Below are 18,041 nucleotides of genomic sequence, written 5' to 3'. Positions count from 1 at the left end.
CTGCTGTGATTCTCCCACCGGCTCGATGTTGATATTGAGATCAATCTGCTGTGGAGTTGTGATGTTAACTGCTGTCTCTCTGTCCATTGTCCCGCATGTCTCTCTCCACAGAGACTGTCGATGTCGCTGGACGGATCATCCAGTATTTGGCTGGAGCGAATGTGTCTCATCAGTTTCCCATCTCTGAAGCCATGCTCACCTACAGACAGAAGAGGTACGTGTGTGTGTGTGTGTGTGTGTCAGATTTACCTGAATCATTTTGTAGAAAAATCAGTGAGTGTCAAATCTGATCATGAGGATCTTTTGAGGAACGTTTATTTCCAGAAGTTTTACTTTAAATGTTCCTCAGTGGAGGAATGATCTTCACAAATCAGTCATAAGGGTCATTTTTTTAAAATTGAGATTTATACAACATCTGAAAACATGCATCAAGCTGAATACATAAGCTTTCCAGCGATGTGTGGTTTGTTAGAATAAGACAATATTTGGCCAAGATACAAGTGGTTGAAAATCTGTAATCTGAGGGGTGAAAAAAATTCAAAATACTGCGAAAATCACCTTTAAATTTGTCCAAATGAAGTTGTTAGCAATACATATTACTAATCAAAAATTAAGTTTTGATATATTTACAGTAGGAAATTTACAAAATATCTTCATGCAACATGATCTTTACTTAATATCCTATTGATTTTTTTTTCCATACATTTGACCCATACAATGTACTGTTGGCTATTGAAGGTAATATCAGGGTCATATTTTCTTTCATGCTGAAAATCATTAGGATATTAAGTAAAGATCATGTTCCATGAAGATATTTTGTAAATTTCCTACTGTAAATATATCAAAACTTAATTTTTGATTAGTAATATGCATTGCTAAGAACTTTGAAGGTGATTTTTGCAATATTTTGATTATTACAGATTCCAGATTTTCAAATAGTTGTATCTCAGAAATACATAAATAAATATTGTCCTGTCCTAACAACTTGAAATCCTAACTGGAAAGCAGATATTTATTGATGTATAAACCTTATTTTGGTGCCATAAACACCTGATGGAGGAAATATGATACTAAACATAACACATGCAAACTTTTTTTAGATTCTAAAAACATTTTTGTGTAAATGTTAAATAAATTGTTCTGTTTCAATAAAATATATTTTCTATTATTTAATATGTCAGAGACTACAGGGTTGAAAGTTCATGTGAAAAATGTGCAAACAAAATGAGTGTTTAAAAACAAGATTAAAACAAAGGATTATTACTAAGTTATACAAACTAGAACTGCTCAAAACCAGCCTCACCCCCTCAAAAAAAAAAAACATGAGGCTGGAGTTCAGCTGCACTAATGAGAACCGTGTTGAGCTTCAGTCACAAACACAGTCGAGCAGCAGCGACTCCCTCTAGTGACGACTGCTTGACACACACACACTGCTCATTACACTCATTCTCTTTCACAAATACCATGATTATCAACAACAAGAGTTAAAAACACAATAAATGCCGTCAATTTGATGGATTTGCATGTGTTTGATTCTGAGTGCTGGTTTTAATATATTTTTTAATGAAATCTTTTCTACTTTAATCTAGTTCATATGCACATCCTCTGACAGACTCATTATTATTAATATTAATAACAGCTCTGCACTCGTTTTCTTCTCACCTTTCATTTGCATTCCAAGGAAGAGAAGTTTGTATTTTGATTTTTACATCAGGTACCTGACCTCTGACCTCTGACCTCTACTGTTCCATCTCTACATGTGATTGGCTGTCCACCCGCAGTCACGTGACCTTCCCCGTCATCGCTCAGAGCTCACGCGTGTCTCGCGCGTGTGCGTCGCCGCCCGAAGATCTGCGGATCTTTGTGAATGCCGTTCAGCCGCGCTCATTGTCTGGTCTGACAGGATGTGAACGCTCGATTAGAGTCGTGAGACTGTCAGACGGAGGGTTTGTCTGCTGCAGTGACTGTGTTTCCCATGCTGCACTGCTGTAGATGATGATCATCGGTGTCAGATTCGCACGGATGATCGTTTCATGTCGTGGTGATGTGGTGTGACGCTCCATTCCTCTGGTCAGACGTGTCGCGTCTGGATCTGTGTCAGTGTCGTTCAGTGTGTGTGTGTTTATAAACTCGTCTGTCTGCGCCGCTCTGACCTGCTGTCTCTCTCTCTCTCTCTCTCTCTTTCTCTGTGCAGTCCGGATGAAGATTCGTGCCAAAAATTTGTGCCATTTATCGGGGTGAGACTCCAGATCCACTGATCCTGATGGGAGATTTAATGGATTAGTTCATCCAAACATCATCATTTTGTCATCATTTACTGTCGATTACTTTCTTCTGTAAAAGAAGATATTTTTGAACCAAACAACACTGGACCCGCTGATTTTCAGACGTGATAAACACCATAAATGACGACACAGTGATGTGTTTAGATGCGCTGTCACTTTAAATACATAAATGTGACGCTGGACCACAAAACCAGTCATAAGAGTCCGTTTTTAAGAAAACTTACTGAAATCCCACTTAAATTTACAGTTATTATTGTTATAACTATAGTAATGCTAGTAGCTTGCTAATCATGCTAACAACATGCTAGTAATTTGTTAATCATGCTAGAAACATGCTAACAACATGCTAATCATGTTAATTTTCTAGCAACATGCTAATAACGGGCTAATCATGCCAATAATGTGCTAACAACAAGCTAATCGTGTTAGAAACAGACTAGCAACATGTTAGTAACTTGATAATTATGCTAGAAACATGCTAATTACATGTTAATCGTGCTAAAATCATGTTAGCAACGTGATGATAACTTGCTAATCATGTTAGAAACATGTTAACAACATGCTAATCATGCTTAAAACATGCTAGCAACATGCTAAGCATGTTAGAAACATGTTAATCATGCTAGTAACATGCTAACAACATGCTAATCATGTTAATATCATTCTACCAACATGCTAATAACTTGCTAATCAAACTAATAACATGCTAATGACAAGCTAATCATGTTAGAAACAGACTAGCAACATGCTAGTAACTTGATAATCATGCTATAAACATGCTAACAGCATCTTAATCATGTTAATATCATTCTAGCAACATGCTAATAACTGGCTAATCATGCTAGTAACATGCTAACGACATGCTCACAGACTGTATTGCCTTCAAAAGATTCAAACTCTAACCTATTAAACTACTTTAAACTTCAAACCATTTTAGACTGAAAACCATCAAACTTTTCAAACTTTTTAAAACACTCTGGTCTTTCTCAAGCCAACTTAAAGTTTGTCTTGACAAATCTGTTTTCATCTAGTTTTAGATTGAGATTTATACATCATCTGAATAAATAATCTTTCCATTGATGTTTGTTATGACAGGACAGTATTTGGCTGAGACACAACTATTTGAAAATCTGGAATCTGAGGGTGCAAAAAATCGAAATATTGAGAAAATCACCTTTAGAGTTGTCCAAATGAAGTTCTTAGCAATGCATATTACTGATCAATAATTAAGTTTTGATATATTACAAAATATCTTCATGGAACATGATCTTTACTTAATATCTTAATGATTTTTGGCATAAAAGAAACATGTATAATTTTGACCCATACAGTGTGTTGTTGGCTATTGCTGCAAATAAACCCGTGATACTTAACGACTGGTTTTGTGGTGCAGGGTCACAAATGTTCATGCTGATATACAGAAAAAGTTCTGATGGCAGATGAACATTTGACACAATATTTACGTTTTAAGTGTGATCACTAGTGGTGGTGATGTGAGTCAGTGTGAATGACAGTGATTAATGGTGCTCTTGTGCTGCAGGTGGTGAAGGTGGGAATCGTCGAACACAGTCTGTCCACATCAGGTGAGTTCAGATCTCCAGTGATGAGATCGGCTGTTTGATGGCGTCATCGCGCAGGTTTCTGGCGCTCAGGAAATGAGGTCACGTCTGCGAGCTTCACGCTCTCTTGCTCTCGCTCACATAAATAGATTTTACAGCACGAGGCTTTTACAGTCCCGTGTTCATATCGCGCCCGCAGCAGTGCGTCAGCTCCGCATCGAACACTCGCAGGCTTCATCTGTGCAAACATCTCATGATGTGGTCATCTCTGTTTTTAACGTTTAACGTAAATGAAAATGTGTTGGCTGTGTGTGTTAATGTGGCGTCTCTCTGTTCTCAGTGGATTCTGATGATGCCATGGGCGGGAATGTGGGTGTGGTTTCTTCGCCCATGCCGCAGTCGGCCACGCCCTACGGGAAGGAGATGTGTGTGACTCCGCCTCCATCTCCCTCAGCGTGTGCGGTTTTCACCGGAGTGGGGTATGACATCATCACGCGTTGTGTTTAAATGAATCTGGGTCATATTACACCAGTAAATCAGCATACTGAATTTTCCAGAAAATAAATCATCATTTGAAATGTGCTGCTTCTATTACAAACTCATATAATGCAATTAATATCAAGCACACTCATATGCAGCTATTACAGCAGGTTCAAACACTCACTGATGCTCCAGGAGGAAAAGAGTCGGGGGGGTGAAAACTTTTGAACAGAATGGAGATGTGTACATTTTTCTTATTTTGCCTAAATATCTTTTTTTTTTCATTTAGTACTGACCTTCAGAAGCTACAGAAGATACTTACATGTTTCCCAGAAGACAAAATAAGTTACATTTACCCTGATCTTCAAATTCAAAAGTTTTCACCCCCAGCTCTTAAAGCATCGCGTTTCCTTCTGAAGCATCAGTGAGTGTTTGAACCTTCTGTAATAGTGTATATTATTATGTTATTATGAGTATATATATATCAGGTGTCAGGTGTGTTCTTGACATGTTTCATGAGACTCACTCTGTGTGTGTGTGTGTGTGTGTAGTTCTCCGTGCACAGGTGGGGAGCTGATGGGTCTTCAGGTGGACTACTGGACGTGGCAGAGCGGAGAGAAGAAGCGCGAGGGCGAGAAGCGTGACGTGGGTCTGAAGAACACGCTGAAGAGCAACTTCCGCTCGCTGCAGGTCAGCCGTCTGCCCAGCGGGGGCGACACCAGCCCTCCTCACAGCATGGCCATGACCGTCGTCACCAAAGAGAAGAACAAGAAAGGTGCTCGTCCAGCACACACACAGCAGCAGTGTTTTAGGGCAGGGTTTCTCTCAGGTCCTGTAGCTGACGTTCAAAGCGCGTCAGTCAGTCCGTCAGTGTGTGGTGTTTTAATAATAAATCTGCTTCCATACAGCGATGGTGCTGCAGATGTCAGAATGTTTTCTTGTGTGTCTCGCAGTGATTTTTCTCAGTAAGAAGCCGAAGGAGAAGGACGTGGATTCTAAGAGTCAGGTGATCGACGGCATCAGCCGCCTCATCTGCACGGCCAAACATCAGCACACCATGCTCAGAGGTGACGCGTTCACACCAATCCAGACTCACTGCTTCACATTTCACCAGCGTCAGTCTGAATGCAAACAGCCACGTCACACGAGATTTATTATATGTGACGCTGGAGCACAAAACCGGTCTTAAGTATCACGGGTATATTTGATAGCAATAGCCAAAAATACATTTTATGGGTCAAAATAATCTACTTTTTTTTATGGCAAAAATCATTAGGATATTAAGTAAAGATCATGTTCCATGAAGATATTTTTTAATTTTCCTACCGTAAATATATCAAAACTTCATTTTTGATTAGTAATATGCATTGCTAAGAACTTCATTTGGACAACTTTAAAGGTGATTTTCTCAATATTTACATTTTTTTTTCACCGTCAGATTCCAGATTTTCAAATAGTCGAATCTCAGCCAAATACTGTCCTATCATAACAAACCACACATTAATGGAAAGATTATTTATTCAGGTTCAACCTCAAAAAATTGAACCTTATGAATGGTTTTGTGCTCCAGGGTCATTTTATTATAAATTATATTATGCTGATTTATTATTACATTGCAAACAGTTTTGCTGAATATTATTTTTTGGAACTTGTGATTTTTTTTGATGAATAAAAAGTTAAAAGGAACAGCAATTATTTAAAATGGAAATCTTTTATAACAATATGGTCTTTACTATCACTTTTTATGAATTTAACAGATCCTTGCAGAATAAAATGTGAATAATATTTCCATACTGAATAAAATTAATTAAATTGAAATTAAATTGAATTAAAAAAACAGTAGTGTATATTGTTACAAAAGATTTCTATAATAAATAAATATTGTTCTTATTACTTTTATCCATCCTGAAATAATACTACAATTTCAAAAAATGTCAAGCAGCAAAAGCAGTTTACAATATTGATAATAAATCAGCATGTTCGAATGATTTCTGAAGCATCATGTGACACTATAGACAGTGGCTGAGGAGCAATTCAGCTTTTGATTTCAGAAATAAATTATATTATAAAATATTTTGAAATAGAAAACCATTATTATAATTTGCAATAATATTTCAGTATTTTTGGTCAAATGCAGCCTTGTTAACCAGAAGAGACTCCTTTACAAAACATTCAAAATATCACTGATACCAAACACTGACTGCTAATGTTCACTCCATTTGAATTCAAATGACTTGTTTGCTGCATTGATTCAGTTTGATGAATTGAGTGTGATCTGCAGTGAATCTCGTCTGACTCGTGTGTTTGTGTTTCAGTGTCCATCGATGGAGTCGAGTGGAACGACGTCAAGTTTTTCCAGCTGGCCGCCCAGTGGCCGACTCACGTCAAGCACTTCCCGGTCGGCGTGTTCGGATACAGCAAACCCGTGTGACGTCACGTCTGTAAGCGTGTACTGAAGGAGAAGAGCCGCCGCGGGACGTCCAGAGACGAGTTTCCCATGGAAACCTGACTGTCTCCGGTTCGTTTATATCGTCGTGTGTTTTCAGTTTTTTACACTACAGAAGAGCTCGTATTTTCTATGAAGACGGCGGCCGTCGGTCACGTATATTTTTAGGTCGTGATGAACCGATCGGTGACGGATGACAAACGCGAAGCACTTTCTCTTGATTTTGCTACTTTATAATTTCTGTGAAATCCTGTGTAGAAAGCGGTCCGGCGCACGATGGGACGGAGACCGATCAGGCGCGTGTCGACGGGCCGCGTCGAGGCGTTTTGCTGTGAATTTAAATGGATTTTTTACCCTAAATGTAAACGCTGTTTGTGGTATTTTGTCGGTGAATCTGAAACTATAAACTGAACCTGCCTTTGAAAGCACACGCCGCAGAAGATGACGCTGACGAGCAGGGTATTTCACACACAGCACAGCTGTTCCCCGACACTTTACTGAAGAGCTTCCTGTTCCTTACAGGCCGTTCACACCAAGACCCGTTATAAAGATTTAATAATCGCTCCCAGAGATTTGCAAGTTCACAACTCTAATAACATGAGGAACGATACTGCTGGAATCACTTTTGCTTTTTCCAGCTGATGAGTAATAAACACACTGTCAGCCAATCAGCAGGGCGACTCTCAGTTCCTGTTGTGAACGGCCTTTACATTCATCCAGCAGCACACGCTCTTCTGTTGTGTGTCGTACAGGACAAACACACTCATGTTCATTACCAGTGAATCACAGGTCTGATCATGTGAATACACACCTCAGTCAGAGGAAACGCTGTGTTTATTTTGAGGTGAATGAAGGTGCGGCTGTGAGGGAACGTTTCATTTTGATAAGCCATATTCAGTCAGCAGCACACGTGTCTCTCACAGCTGCGTTTCCACTGACGGATTCGCTCTGATTGGGCTCTTCCTGATGGCGGTGCAGCGATCGGCCTCATTTGTGCAGGGTTTCTGCTGGTTTGATGAAGGTCAGTTTAAAACCAAATGCGTAAAATGTCAAGAAATAAATGGAAGGGAACATAATATGCCAATATGTATTAGCAATGCTTCAGAGTTTAAAAAGACAACTTCAAACAGATCTACATTACCTTTTGATTTTACAAAAAAAAAACTAAAACAACTTTTACTGTAATTCTGATCTCACTGCAGCGCTGTTCTTCACACTGCAAAACATGATTTTCTTAGTATTTTGTCTTGTTTTCTAGTGTAAATATCGAAACATTCTTGAATCAAGATGCATCTACTTGACAAGTAAAATCACTTAAAGCGAGACACTGCAGGTGAACAGGGTAAAAAAGTTAACTAATAGTTATCACCTTACACAGTTGATTGATTACACTGATAATTGCAAACATTTTTGTATTATAAGTTTCTAAAATGTAAGGTTTAAATATGCAAATGAGGCATTATTTGATTAAATATGCACTCATTTGCATACATTTCTAGTACAAAAATCTGAACACTGAATGAAGTCAGTTTCAAAATTCTTGTTTTTTTTTTATACGTATTAGAGTCAAATGTTTTTACAGAGGGAATTTTGGGTATCTCATTTTGTCACACCATAATTCAGAAAAAACAGAAAATTACTTTTTACAATTTTTGGGGGGAATAAAATGTATAAACTCAAGCAAATTATATATGAACAAATCCCTCTGTGAAAACCTTCAGGATACAGACACGAATAAAGATGTCTGGTGTGGTGTGTGTAAGTGCTGCTGAAGTGTTGATTTATGGCTCATTGTAGGAGAAAAAAATAATTTTGAGAAAATGGGCTTTAAAAATATGTATTGTCATTGAAATCAAATAGATAAAGTGCTATAGAAAGAAACACTTAACAATGTCTTTTGGATGTTTTCTTTCCACTAGTCTGAAAAACTGAAAAGCCCAAAATCTCAAACTTGACAGGTGCATGAAAAAACTGTTTTTGTCCACAGCGTCTCCTCTTAAGATATTAGTCTTGTTTTTGGGGAAAAAAAAAAAAAAAAAAAAATTTATTCGTTTTTGCTTAAAACAAATAAAAATATCTGCAATGGGGTAAAAACAGTAATCTTAATTCAAAGCCTAAACAAGCTTATTTTTCTTGCCCCACTGCAGATATTTTTTACTTGTTTTAGCCAAAAACTAAAACTTTTTTTTTTTTTTAGAAAAAAAGGCATAATATCTTAAGTCGTTTTACTTGTAAAGTAAATTTGTCTTGAATCAAGAATTTGTAGATATTTATACTACAAAAATACTAAGAAAGAACATCATTTTTTGCAGTGCATTTGTCTTGTTTTCCAGTGCAAATATCAAAAGATTCTTAAATCAAGACACATTTACTGGAGATGCAAAATGAAATAAAATAATAGGTCTTGTTTGATGAGAAACTGATCAAATATCTGCCAACAGATTTAGAAAAATCAGCTTCATTCAAAGGGAAACAAGTTTTTATTCCTTATTGACAGATATTAGTTCTTGTTTTAATCATAAACTCACTTTATTTTGATCAGTTTCTCATCAAACAAGACTTTAATTTTTTGTTCTCAAGTAATTAAGGATGTTTAGATATTTGTACTAGAAAAAAAGGACAGAAATACTGAGGAGGATTCTCCTTTTTTGCAGTATGTGCAACAATTAATGCTATGAATTTAAGACTTTCTGCTTTGATTTAAAAGCTTTCAAAACATTAATTTGTGTAAAGGTGAATTAAGACCTGCAGGAACCCTGCACAGAATCAATGATTCAAACTCATGCATCATGGGAGATTGAGAGTGTCATCAGTGTTCTTACAGTTCGGTCTGAATCATTTCAGTACTGTGGATTGTAGGTTTAAATAAGAAATCTAAGTCTTGGTTTCACAGACCAGGCTTCTTAAGGCTAGTCTGTATGTTTGAGCCGTCTTGCTCCGACACATCTTAAAATATGCCATTGTTCTGTCTCAAAATGCACATTTGTAACATCTTATTCTAATGCGTTTTTATAAAAGCTGCTTAAATATGATAGTTTAACTAAGGCCTAGTCCTGGCTTAAGTCTGTGAAACCAGGTCTGAGTGTTTTTCTTCAGTTCTCCACTCAGTTCCAGTCGTATAACGGCACAAATCACGTTTCAGACGCTGATCTGAGTCTTCAGTGTTTGGGAGGAAACGGCCTTCATCACATGCTGAATCAGTGTTTGTGTTGAGTGTGTTTTATTGTTGGACTGATTGGATCAGACGAGACGTGTGTGTGTTGAATGTTTAACGGTGCTTCTCATGTGTTTTGCTGTGATTGTTTTAACGCTGTTGCTCATTGTGTCATTTATGCTGATGAATGTATTCAGATGGTTAGAGTCCGTCCTCGTTACTTCAGTGTTGTACCTTTTGTTTTTACTCCCAAAATGACCACTTCAGATGCCAAAAAACAGATTCCAGTTCCTGAAAGCTGCTTCATCGGCACCAGATTCACATGCAGTATTTGCACTTTTACTACAGTAAGATGAGTTCTGAACGTACGAGCACATCGAGCGGCTGCAGCGGCTACAGCACTTTGATTTAAAGAGACGGTTCGACCTAAAAATCATCACTTACTCTCCCTCATGTATTTCAAACCTGTATGACTGACTTTCTTCTGTGAGAAGATAATTTGAGAAATGTCCTAGTGTTTTTTGTCCATGCAGTCCCAATGTTCTTCAGAATATCTTCCTTTATGTTCACATAAGACTTTTGAGTAAATGATGATTTTTGGGTGAACTGTCACTTTAAGAACCACTATGAACTCTTTCTCTTGACACGAAGGAGTGCGTGTACGTCTGTTCCACGACGAACTCCGGTATCTCGTCACGTGTGTTTTCTGAACAGGTCACGTGTCGCGTGACTCTGTATGCTCTACGCCGACACTCCGCTGCGGTTCGTATACGGGACGCGACTGCAGCACCTTTGCACAAAAACTCATTTTTAAATGATGTGACTTTTTAATGTTGTACCTTTGCATGTTTTACATCTGGAGTATGTAATGGCATTTTATAGCGCCACTTCTTTCTGTGCTTACACGCGCCGCTGTGTTTAATAAAGCGTTTTTATCCACTGGTGAATGAACGTGTGAGTGAGGATCCGGGCGCGTGTCGATCTGATCTTCGTTTTATTGCAGTGAGTTTACATGAACAGACTGAGGTCACGATTTGGCAGCTACAGACGGCAGGTTGACGAAGCTCTTCATGGGCGGCAGCGGTCTGATCTTGCGTCCCGCCCAGCCGCCCTTCCTCTGCCACAGGCCACTGGACGGTCTGATGCCCAGCCAGCGGTTTCGTCCCGCCTTACCGATGACGCGCTTGTTGTGGTCGACGTTGGATACTCTGCCCACCGTCACCATACACGTCTCCAGCACCTGACGAGAGAAACGGAGCGAAGCTTCAAAACACTCATCCATCTCCTGTTTTGAATCCTGAAATCAGGGCTCTGTCACTTCATTCTGATTCTTGGTTTCAAAACATTTGTTTGGCGGCAGATGGCATGAACAAATATCTAATGATCAGATTTATAATGCAGGTTCATTTTGAATTAATTTAATGAATTTAAAACTTGATTCAAAAAGGAAAATTACACTTATTGCTTTGATCTAGTTTGCCCCATCCAATGGCATGAAATGAGGGCTACAAATTAATAAAACAAGTTTTCCTCAACATTCATATTTATTGGTATTTTAATTATTTGTAGATTATAATCAATAGATGAAACTTTCATTTGCAGCTGGTTTGTAAATGGTGTTTTTACACATATCTGGATTGAGGTTTTGTTGCATTTACACGTTTTGACCAGCAGGTGCCGCCAGCCTGAGGTGATTTGAACAGTTTGAAACAGTGAATCATTTTATGAAGAAATTGATTCAGTTGATTCAAAAGCTTCGTGTCTTCCATCACTAAGAAAGAGTTTGAACCTGCAGTCGAACAAACCAAATCGACAGAACCAAAAAAGGTTTTCATGATTATGAACAATTTTGTTTTAACATTTGTGCTGCTAAAATTCCTTCGACTAATTTAGTGTTCCTAGTTTTTGCACTGGACTGAAATTTACTGACTTTACTAATACAGGGTGCACTGTCAAAATAAAAAACACAATTTGTTGAGTCAGCTTAAAATAATTTGTTACCCTGTTGCCTTAACATTTTAAGTTGATTCAACTCAAATATCTAAGTTGTCACTTAGTATAATTTAACATTTCAAGTTGAATAAACTTTTTTTGAGTTGACTGAACTTAAAATGTTAAGGCAGCCAGATAAATTATTTTAAGTTGACTCAACAAATTGTTTTTTACAGTGTAGAACCACATGTTAGTAACATGCTAGTCACTTCTTAGTCATGCTAGCAACATGCTAGTAATTTGTTAATAATACTAGCATCATGTCAGTAACTTGTCAGTCATGCTAACAACATGTTAATAAGTTGCTAATAATGCTAGAAACATGCTAGCAACTTGTTAATCATACTAAAAACATGCTAGCAGCATGATAATCGTATTAACAACATGCTAGTAACTTGCTAATCATGTTAGAAATATGCTAAATTTTCAAAGTTCAAGTTTTACAGCTGCTTTAAGTTTTCTCAAGCCAACTTCAAGTTTGTTTTGACAAACTTTTTATCTAGTTACACTTGTGGTGTTGCAATCTTTTTGTCAGCTTGTTTTGTGTCAGTCAACACAGATTTTGTGTTTGTTTTTGGAACTGACTGATGCCTTATTAATCTGAGCTCATGAACATCAGTTTTTGAGTGAAAAAGCATCATTGGTGGACAATTGTGGCTCAGAAACAGTGGTGCATGAGCTCAAATCAATCAGTTCTGAAAAGAGAAGGACAGAATCTGTGACAAATGTTGGTAATAATAACACAGCATAATGAGAGATTTTATGTAGGCTGGTCATTTTTGCCTAGAAACACCACAAGTGGAAAAAGTCCTTAAAAAGTATAAAAAAATGATCAGGATTATCAGAAGTTGTTCTACTCTGCCAGCAAAGTCAAATGTGATAATATAAACTAGTGTTTTCAGGAAAAGACTGGAACAACAAAAGGGTTAAACACTGACTTCCAGGATGTGTAAAATCTTGTGAACTGCTGTTTGACAGTGTCAGTCTCACCTGAATCTGATGTTTGGACGGAAGCTGGACGATGGCGGTGCCGTTCACTTTGCGCAGCAACACTCCACACGTGCCTGCAGACAGAAAACACTCGTGAGTCGCGACAGACTCGCCGCTATCGCTCGTTCCCGTGGCGTTTGCGTCGTTACCTGCGGCGCGGATGTACTGCGCTCCTTTCCCGGGATACAGCTCCAGATTATTGACCAGCGTGCCGACGGGAAGAGCGCCCAGCGGGTGAGAGTCTCCCTCTTTGGCCAGAACGGCCATGCGTCCGATGGCGCTGGACGTCCGGATCAGATCTCCGGCCTCCATGTTCTCTGTGGCGATGATCCAGCGCTTACGGCTCCCGCCCGCCACCAGAGCGATATCGGCCGACCTGACGGAGGAGAACACGCGTGATGAGGAGCGGAGCGAGAGGTCATGGGACGCACCGCGAGGACGCTCACTGACCTGCAGGGGTCGTATCTCACTTCTATGACCTTCTCCACGATGGGCTGATCCTCTTTACCGGATTCATAGCGCAGACGCTGGAAGTCGATCATGCGATAGCGCTGCTTGTGTCCGCCGCCGATCCGGTGTGTGATGATCTTACCTGCAGAACAACAAACACCACCGATGAGAGAACATTAACGACTGTTATATGGTAACGAACGTTAGGAGGTTATTCCTCTGCAGTGAATGGGTGCCGCCAGAATGAGAGTCCAAACATCTTATCACAATAATCCACAAGTAATCCACACCACTCCAGTCCATCAGTTCACATCTTGAGAAGACAAGTGTTAAAGAGCTGTTTTAGCTTGTAAACGGTGTGCAGATTTCTCTCCTGATTCAGACCAGACCACTTTTTCACTGGAGGAAGTGTTATTATGGACTCAATGTATTTTAGTTTAAAATGTCTTAATGATGGATTTGTTTCAGCTTTTGTCTTCTCAAGATGTGAACTGATGGACTGGAGTGGTGTGGATTACTTGTGGATTATTGTGATCAGCTGTTTGGACTCTCATTCTGGCGGCACCCATTCACTGCACACTCAAATGTGCTCACCCTTAGGGCATCCAAGATATAGATGATTTTCTTTCTTCATCAGATTTGTAGAAATATCATTCCATCACTGTCTCACCAATGGATCCTCCGCAGTGAATGGGTGCCGTCAGAATGAGAGTCCAAACAGCTGATAAAAACATCACAATAATCCACAAGCAATAAACACCACTCCAGTCCATCAGTTCACATCTTGACAAGACAAGTGTTCAAGAGCCGTTTTGGCTTGTAAATGTGTGCAGATTTCTCTCCTGATTCAGACCAGACCATTTTTTCACTGAAATAAGTGTTATTATGGATTATGGACTTGTATTTTAGTCAAAAATGTCTTGATGGATTTGTTTCAGTTTTTGTCTTCTCAAGATGTGAACTGATGGACTGGAGTGGTGTGGATTACTTGTGGATTATTGTGATGTTTTTATCAGACTCTCATTCTGACGGCACCCATTCACTGCAGAGAATCCATTGGTGAAACATTGATGGAATGAAAAATTTCTACAAATGTGATCTCATCCTAATGTCAGATGTCCTGAGGGTGAGCACATTTTAGCACATGTTCACTTTTTGTCTGAACTGTTCCTTTAAGACACACAGATGATCTGAGTGTGTCTGACCGGTGTAATCTCTTCCTCCGGTCTTCTTCATGCCGATCGGTCGGGTGGTGTATTTGTCTCTCTGTTTCCACAGGCTCCGGTTCTGCAGGTCACAGCTGCTCGTCATGAAGCCGCGACATCCGGTCAGAGCAGCAGAAACACCGGAAGCGGCCGGGAGACCGGCGATCTGACGACACAGAATAAACGATCAGGTGTCGCTGTGTCAGGTTAATGCTGATGAAGAGGATGATGAAGATCTCACCTGAGACGAGACAGTCCGAGATCCCAGAGACAGAGACCGCAGTGCGCATGACAGCAGACTGACGCTCATCTGAACACAATCACACAAACCCGCCGTGAATAAACCGAGAATACAGACAATCACTCACACATGAATGACCGGGTCTGATAAACGACGCGGTCGCTGCAACACACAGATGAACCTTATTAAAGAACCCAAACACATTCATGACGGTATCAATAGTCCAGCGCTGATGTAAACAATCATATTTGTCAGATCGATCACTCACCGTGACGCTTCTATTCATTCAATCAATACATTGATGTTAATCCACACTCTCCGTCCTTCACAGCATCACGCGCCGCGGGGTCGCGCTCACATCACGTCATACGCTTCTTCTTCTGCGCGTTCTGGTCTGGGACACTGCGCGCGCGGCCGCCGCCTGCTGGTCACCGTCCAATCACAGAACGGACAAAAATATCCGTTAAATTTAGCGTTCCCAACAATTTTTTTTGTTTATTCGAACGATAAGAATTCGACTTATATCTCGCAGTTCTGAGTAAAAAAGTAAAATTGTGAGAAAAAAGAATGAGATAAAAAAAAGTTTTTTACTCCGTGGCAGAAATATGATTCCATACACAACATGAAACACTATGAATAGTCATTTTTATTTGTATTTCATGTTATGATTATTACTGAATAAAACAACAACAGTAATAGTCTTGATAATTACGGTCAAATTATAATATATAGTCATACATAATAAAGACTAAACCGCGAACCGACGATGTGAATGTTATTTGCTGAGGGTTCTTGTGTTTTTTGTAAGGAATGAAAGCCACGCCCATCCGAAAACCGCCGCCTGGAGAGTGACGTCATTTCTACCGACGCGTCGGCGCGTGTGCGCATGCGCAGTGTCACATCACAGTGGACATCTTGGAATTAAAGGGGCGCCGAGCGAATCCTGACAAAAGCAACAATTCCAGGTGTGAGATTCTGTTTCTAAAGCGCCTTCGTGTCCGTGTGTGTGTTACAGCAGTGTGTTCGATCTGATCCGGGTGTGTGTTTGCTGATACAGCGCGTTTGTCGCTCTGTGAGTGATGAAGCGTTTTCTCTCTCTCTCTCTGTGTGTGTGTGTGTGTGTGTGCGCGCGCGCCGCGTTCATGAACCTCATACAATCAAAACACTAGTGTCTATCTGAACGCTGTTTTGTACAGTAAATAGTGTGTACTGGGTTGGTTTGGGTTTGGACAGTCAAGCTATATATAACACTGACGTGTGTGCTGTCTGTTTATGTATCTATCTATCTATCTATCTATCTATCTATCTATCTATATCTGTCTGTCTGTCATTTGTCTGTGTATCTGTCTGTCTGCCTGTGTGTGATATATATATATTTTATTATAAATAATGCCTTTGTATTACATTATTTATGTCAAAAATAATTTAAAAAATATATAAACTTTATTTCTTTACACGTCATGTTGATTTTTTACAATTTATTATTACTTTTAAATGTTTCTCTATTTTATGTAACATTTTTTATGAGAAATTAACTTTTTTTTTTAAATAAATACAATATAATCAATTTATCTTCTATCTGTATATGTGCATTCTTACAAATAAACAGTAATAAATGCTATACATTTTGCTGTAATATTTATTTATCAGCACTTTCAAATGATTTATAAGTAAAATTATGAATGCAATTATAATTTAAAAAAATTACACACACACACACACATATATATAATTTTGATGTTTTATAAATAATATTTTTAAACATAGCTTATGTAAAAAATAATTAAAACATATAAACCATTTATTTGTTTATATCATGTTTATTTTTTACAATAAATTTTTACCAAATGTAATAAATGTGAAGGTTTTTCTCTTTTATGTAACATTACTCATGAGTAATCATTTTTTTAATAAATAAAATATTATCAATATAATTATCTTCTATCTATATGTGCATTTTAAAAAAACAATAATAAATAATATAAATTTAGCTATATTATTTAATTATATCTTTATATATATTAATATATTATATAAATTATATATGTTTTTTCATTGTGCATTCCAATTAATCTCAATTAGACTACAGTTGGGTTATTTTGATTAGGTAAAACAACTAAAAATTACAGCCAACTTACACAATATAACACAATAAAAACATGAGAACATAATAAACAACATGATTTTTGAAAATCTAAAAAGAGTTATCTTTGTCTTTGTGTTTAATTTGCTCGGCTCATAAAGCGTTTATCCCTGGTCAGAATGACTGTACTAGTGTGTGACTGTAATCATGGCTGGACGTGGTTTATGTGGTTCTGCTGTGACACTCGTCAGACCCGTCGCGCCAGTTCTCATTCGTGTGTGTGTGTGTGTGTGTGTGTGTGTGTGTGTTTCTCACTGTTTTACTGTCATGGATCTCATTTCTCTCCAGGTGTCATTAGAGCAAAAGGTGATTTGAGGGCTAAAGATGTGTTTCTGAGGATGTGAGTGTGTGTTGCTGTGAACAGAAGTAGTTTGTGTGTGTTTTCTGCTGTATTATTCTGAGGCGAATGTTCCAGATACGAGCCGTGACGGCATGAGATCACAGGGCCGTTCTTCAGCAGGACGTGAAGGTTTGAAGCTTGACGATTGCCCCGACGTTGACACGCGAATGAATGAATGAATGAAACACATTGACGATCAACCGCTTCGTGTCTGCTTATTCAGCAGTTGTCTGAGTGCACTAAAAAAGCTCACGGGGGATGTTATCGATCAAAATCAGGATCTTGGGAATCGTTTTTTTAACAAGCTGACATCAGCGGCCTTCATTAGTAACCAGAAGAAACTCCCAAAAGTCGTCCCAGTTTGAGACTCATTATCTGGAATGTAGGTGATTCAGAGCGCCCAATATAACGTCTCATTACTGAGCTTCCCGTGTGCGTTTAGTCTCGTACGAGCTTTAGCCTTCACCTGTCCTGTAGTTCTGGATGTGCTGATCAAGTAAAACACACACCGTACACATGCTGCAGATCAGCGATTCACAAACGCTTTTGACAACCTAAAATATTTACTCTAAAATATTTAATCACTGTCTGAGATTTTTTACTTTTACATTTATTACTTTTATTTTAAAATATCAGTATTTTATTTTTAAATTATTGCTTTTATTTAAATATATTTTTTTATTTTTTAAAAATCATATTTTTAGTGTTTTATTTTGATTGTTAAAAATGACATAAAAATAAAACAAATTCAAATAA

General features: G+C 38.4%; 3 protein-coding genes across 8 annotated transcripts in view; 2 read left to right on the top strand and 1 right to left on the bottom strand.

Annotated features, from left to right (window-relative positions):
• Positions 1 to 10,766, top strand: part of zmp:0000000755 (phosphofurin acidic cluster sorting protein 2) — a 43,162-nt gene extending 32,396 nt beyond the window's left edge. The window contains exons 18-26 of one of the 4 annotated variants that reach the window (XM_051126561.1): positions 112 to 214; positions 1,682 to 1,714; positions 2,195 to 2,237; positions 3,826 to 3,868; positions 4,185 to 4,323; positions 4,614 to 4,748; positions 4,876 to 5,099; positions 5,278 to 5,391; positions 6,640 to 10,766. In XM_051126561.1, the coding sequence (XP_050982518.1) occupies positions 112 to 214; positions 1,682 to 1,714; positions 2,195 to 2,237; positions 3,826 to 3,868; positions 4,185 to 4,323; positions 4,614 to 4,748; positions 4,876 to 5,099; positions 5,278 to 5,391; positions 6,640 to 6,755 (950 nt within the window). In that variant the 3' untranslated portion in view covers positions 6,756 to 10,766. The remainder of the gene's footprint in view (positions 1 to 111; positions 215 to 1,681; positions 1,715 to 2,194; positions 2,238 to 3,825; positions 3,869 to 4,184; positions 4,324 to 4,613; positions 4,749 to 4,875; positions 5,100 to 5,277; positions 5,392 to 6,639) is intronic. The other 3 variants (XM_051126562.1, XM_051126563.1, XM_051126564.1) reach the window with 3 other exon arrangements.
• Positions 10,767 to 10,901: 135 nt separating this feature from the next.
• Positions 10,902 to 15,220, bottom strand: mrpl2 (mitochondrial ribosomal protein L2). Its single transcript, XM_051126569.1, has 7 exons — positions 15,071 to 15,220; positions 14,803 to 14,871; positions 14,562 to 14,727; positions 13,357 to 13,498; positions 13,056 to 13,282; positions 12,907 to 12,980; positions 10,902 to 11,164 (listed from the first exon to the last, which is right to left on the bottom strand). Exons 1-7 carry the CDS (start codon positions 15,086 to 15,088, stop codon positions 10,952 to 10,954), a joined length of 909 nt encoding a protein of 302 aa, XP_050982526.1. The 5' UTR covers positions 15,089 to 15,220; the 3' UTR covers positions 10,902 to 10,951.
• Positions 15,221 to 15,626: 406 nt separating this feature from the next.
• Positions 15,627 to 18,041, top strand: part of klc1b (kinesin light chain 1b) — a 34,423-nt gene continuing 32,008 nt past the window's right edge. For all 3 annotated transcript variants that reach the window (XM_051126566.1, XM_051126565.1, XM_051126567.1), the window contains exon 1: positions 15,627 to 15,767. The gene's annotated coding sequence lies outside the window, so the exon portion shown is untranslated. The remainder of the gene's footprint in view (positions 15,768 to 18,041) is intronic.

Source organism: Labeo rohita, chromosome 13, assembly GCF_022985175.1.
Source record: "Labeo rohita strain BAU-BD-2019 chromosome 13, IGBB_LRoh.1.0, whole genome shotgun sequence".
In the NCBI taxonomy this organism is placed as follows: Eukaryota; Metazoa; Chordata; class Actinopteri; order Cypriniformes; family Cyprinidae; genus Labeo; species Labeo rohita.
Note: the sequence above shows the minus strand (reverse complement) of the source record. Positions and strands in the feature narration are given on the sequence as shown.

What these genes read in the sequence shown, in the direction of transcription:
- mrpl2 (XM_051126569.1), bottom strand. An exon ending in GCAGTACATCCGCGCCGCAG is followed by an intron (nt 12,981 to 13,055) that starts GTAACGACGCAA and finishes TTCTGTCTGCAG; the next exon opens with GCACGTGTGGAGTGTTGCTG. An exon ending in CGTCCAAACATCAGATTCAG is followed by an intron (nt 11,165 to 12,906) that starts GTGAGACTGACA and finishes TTCTCTCGTCAG; the next exon opens with GTGCTGGAGACGTGTATGGT.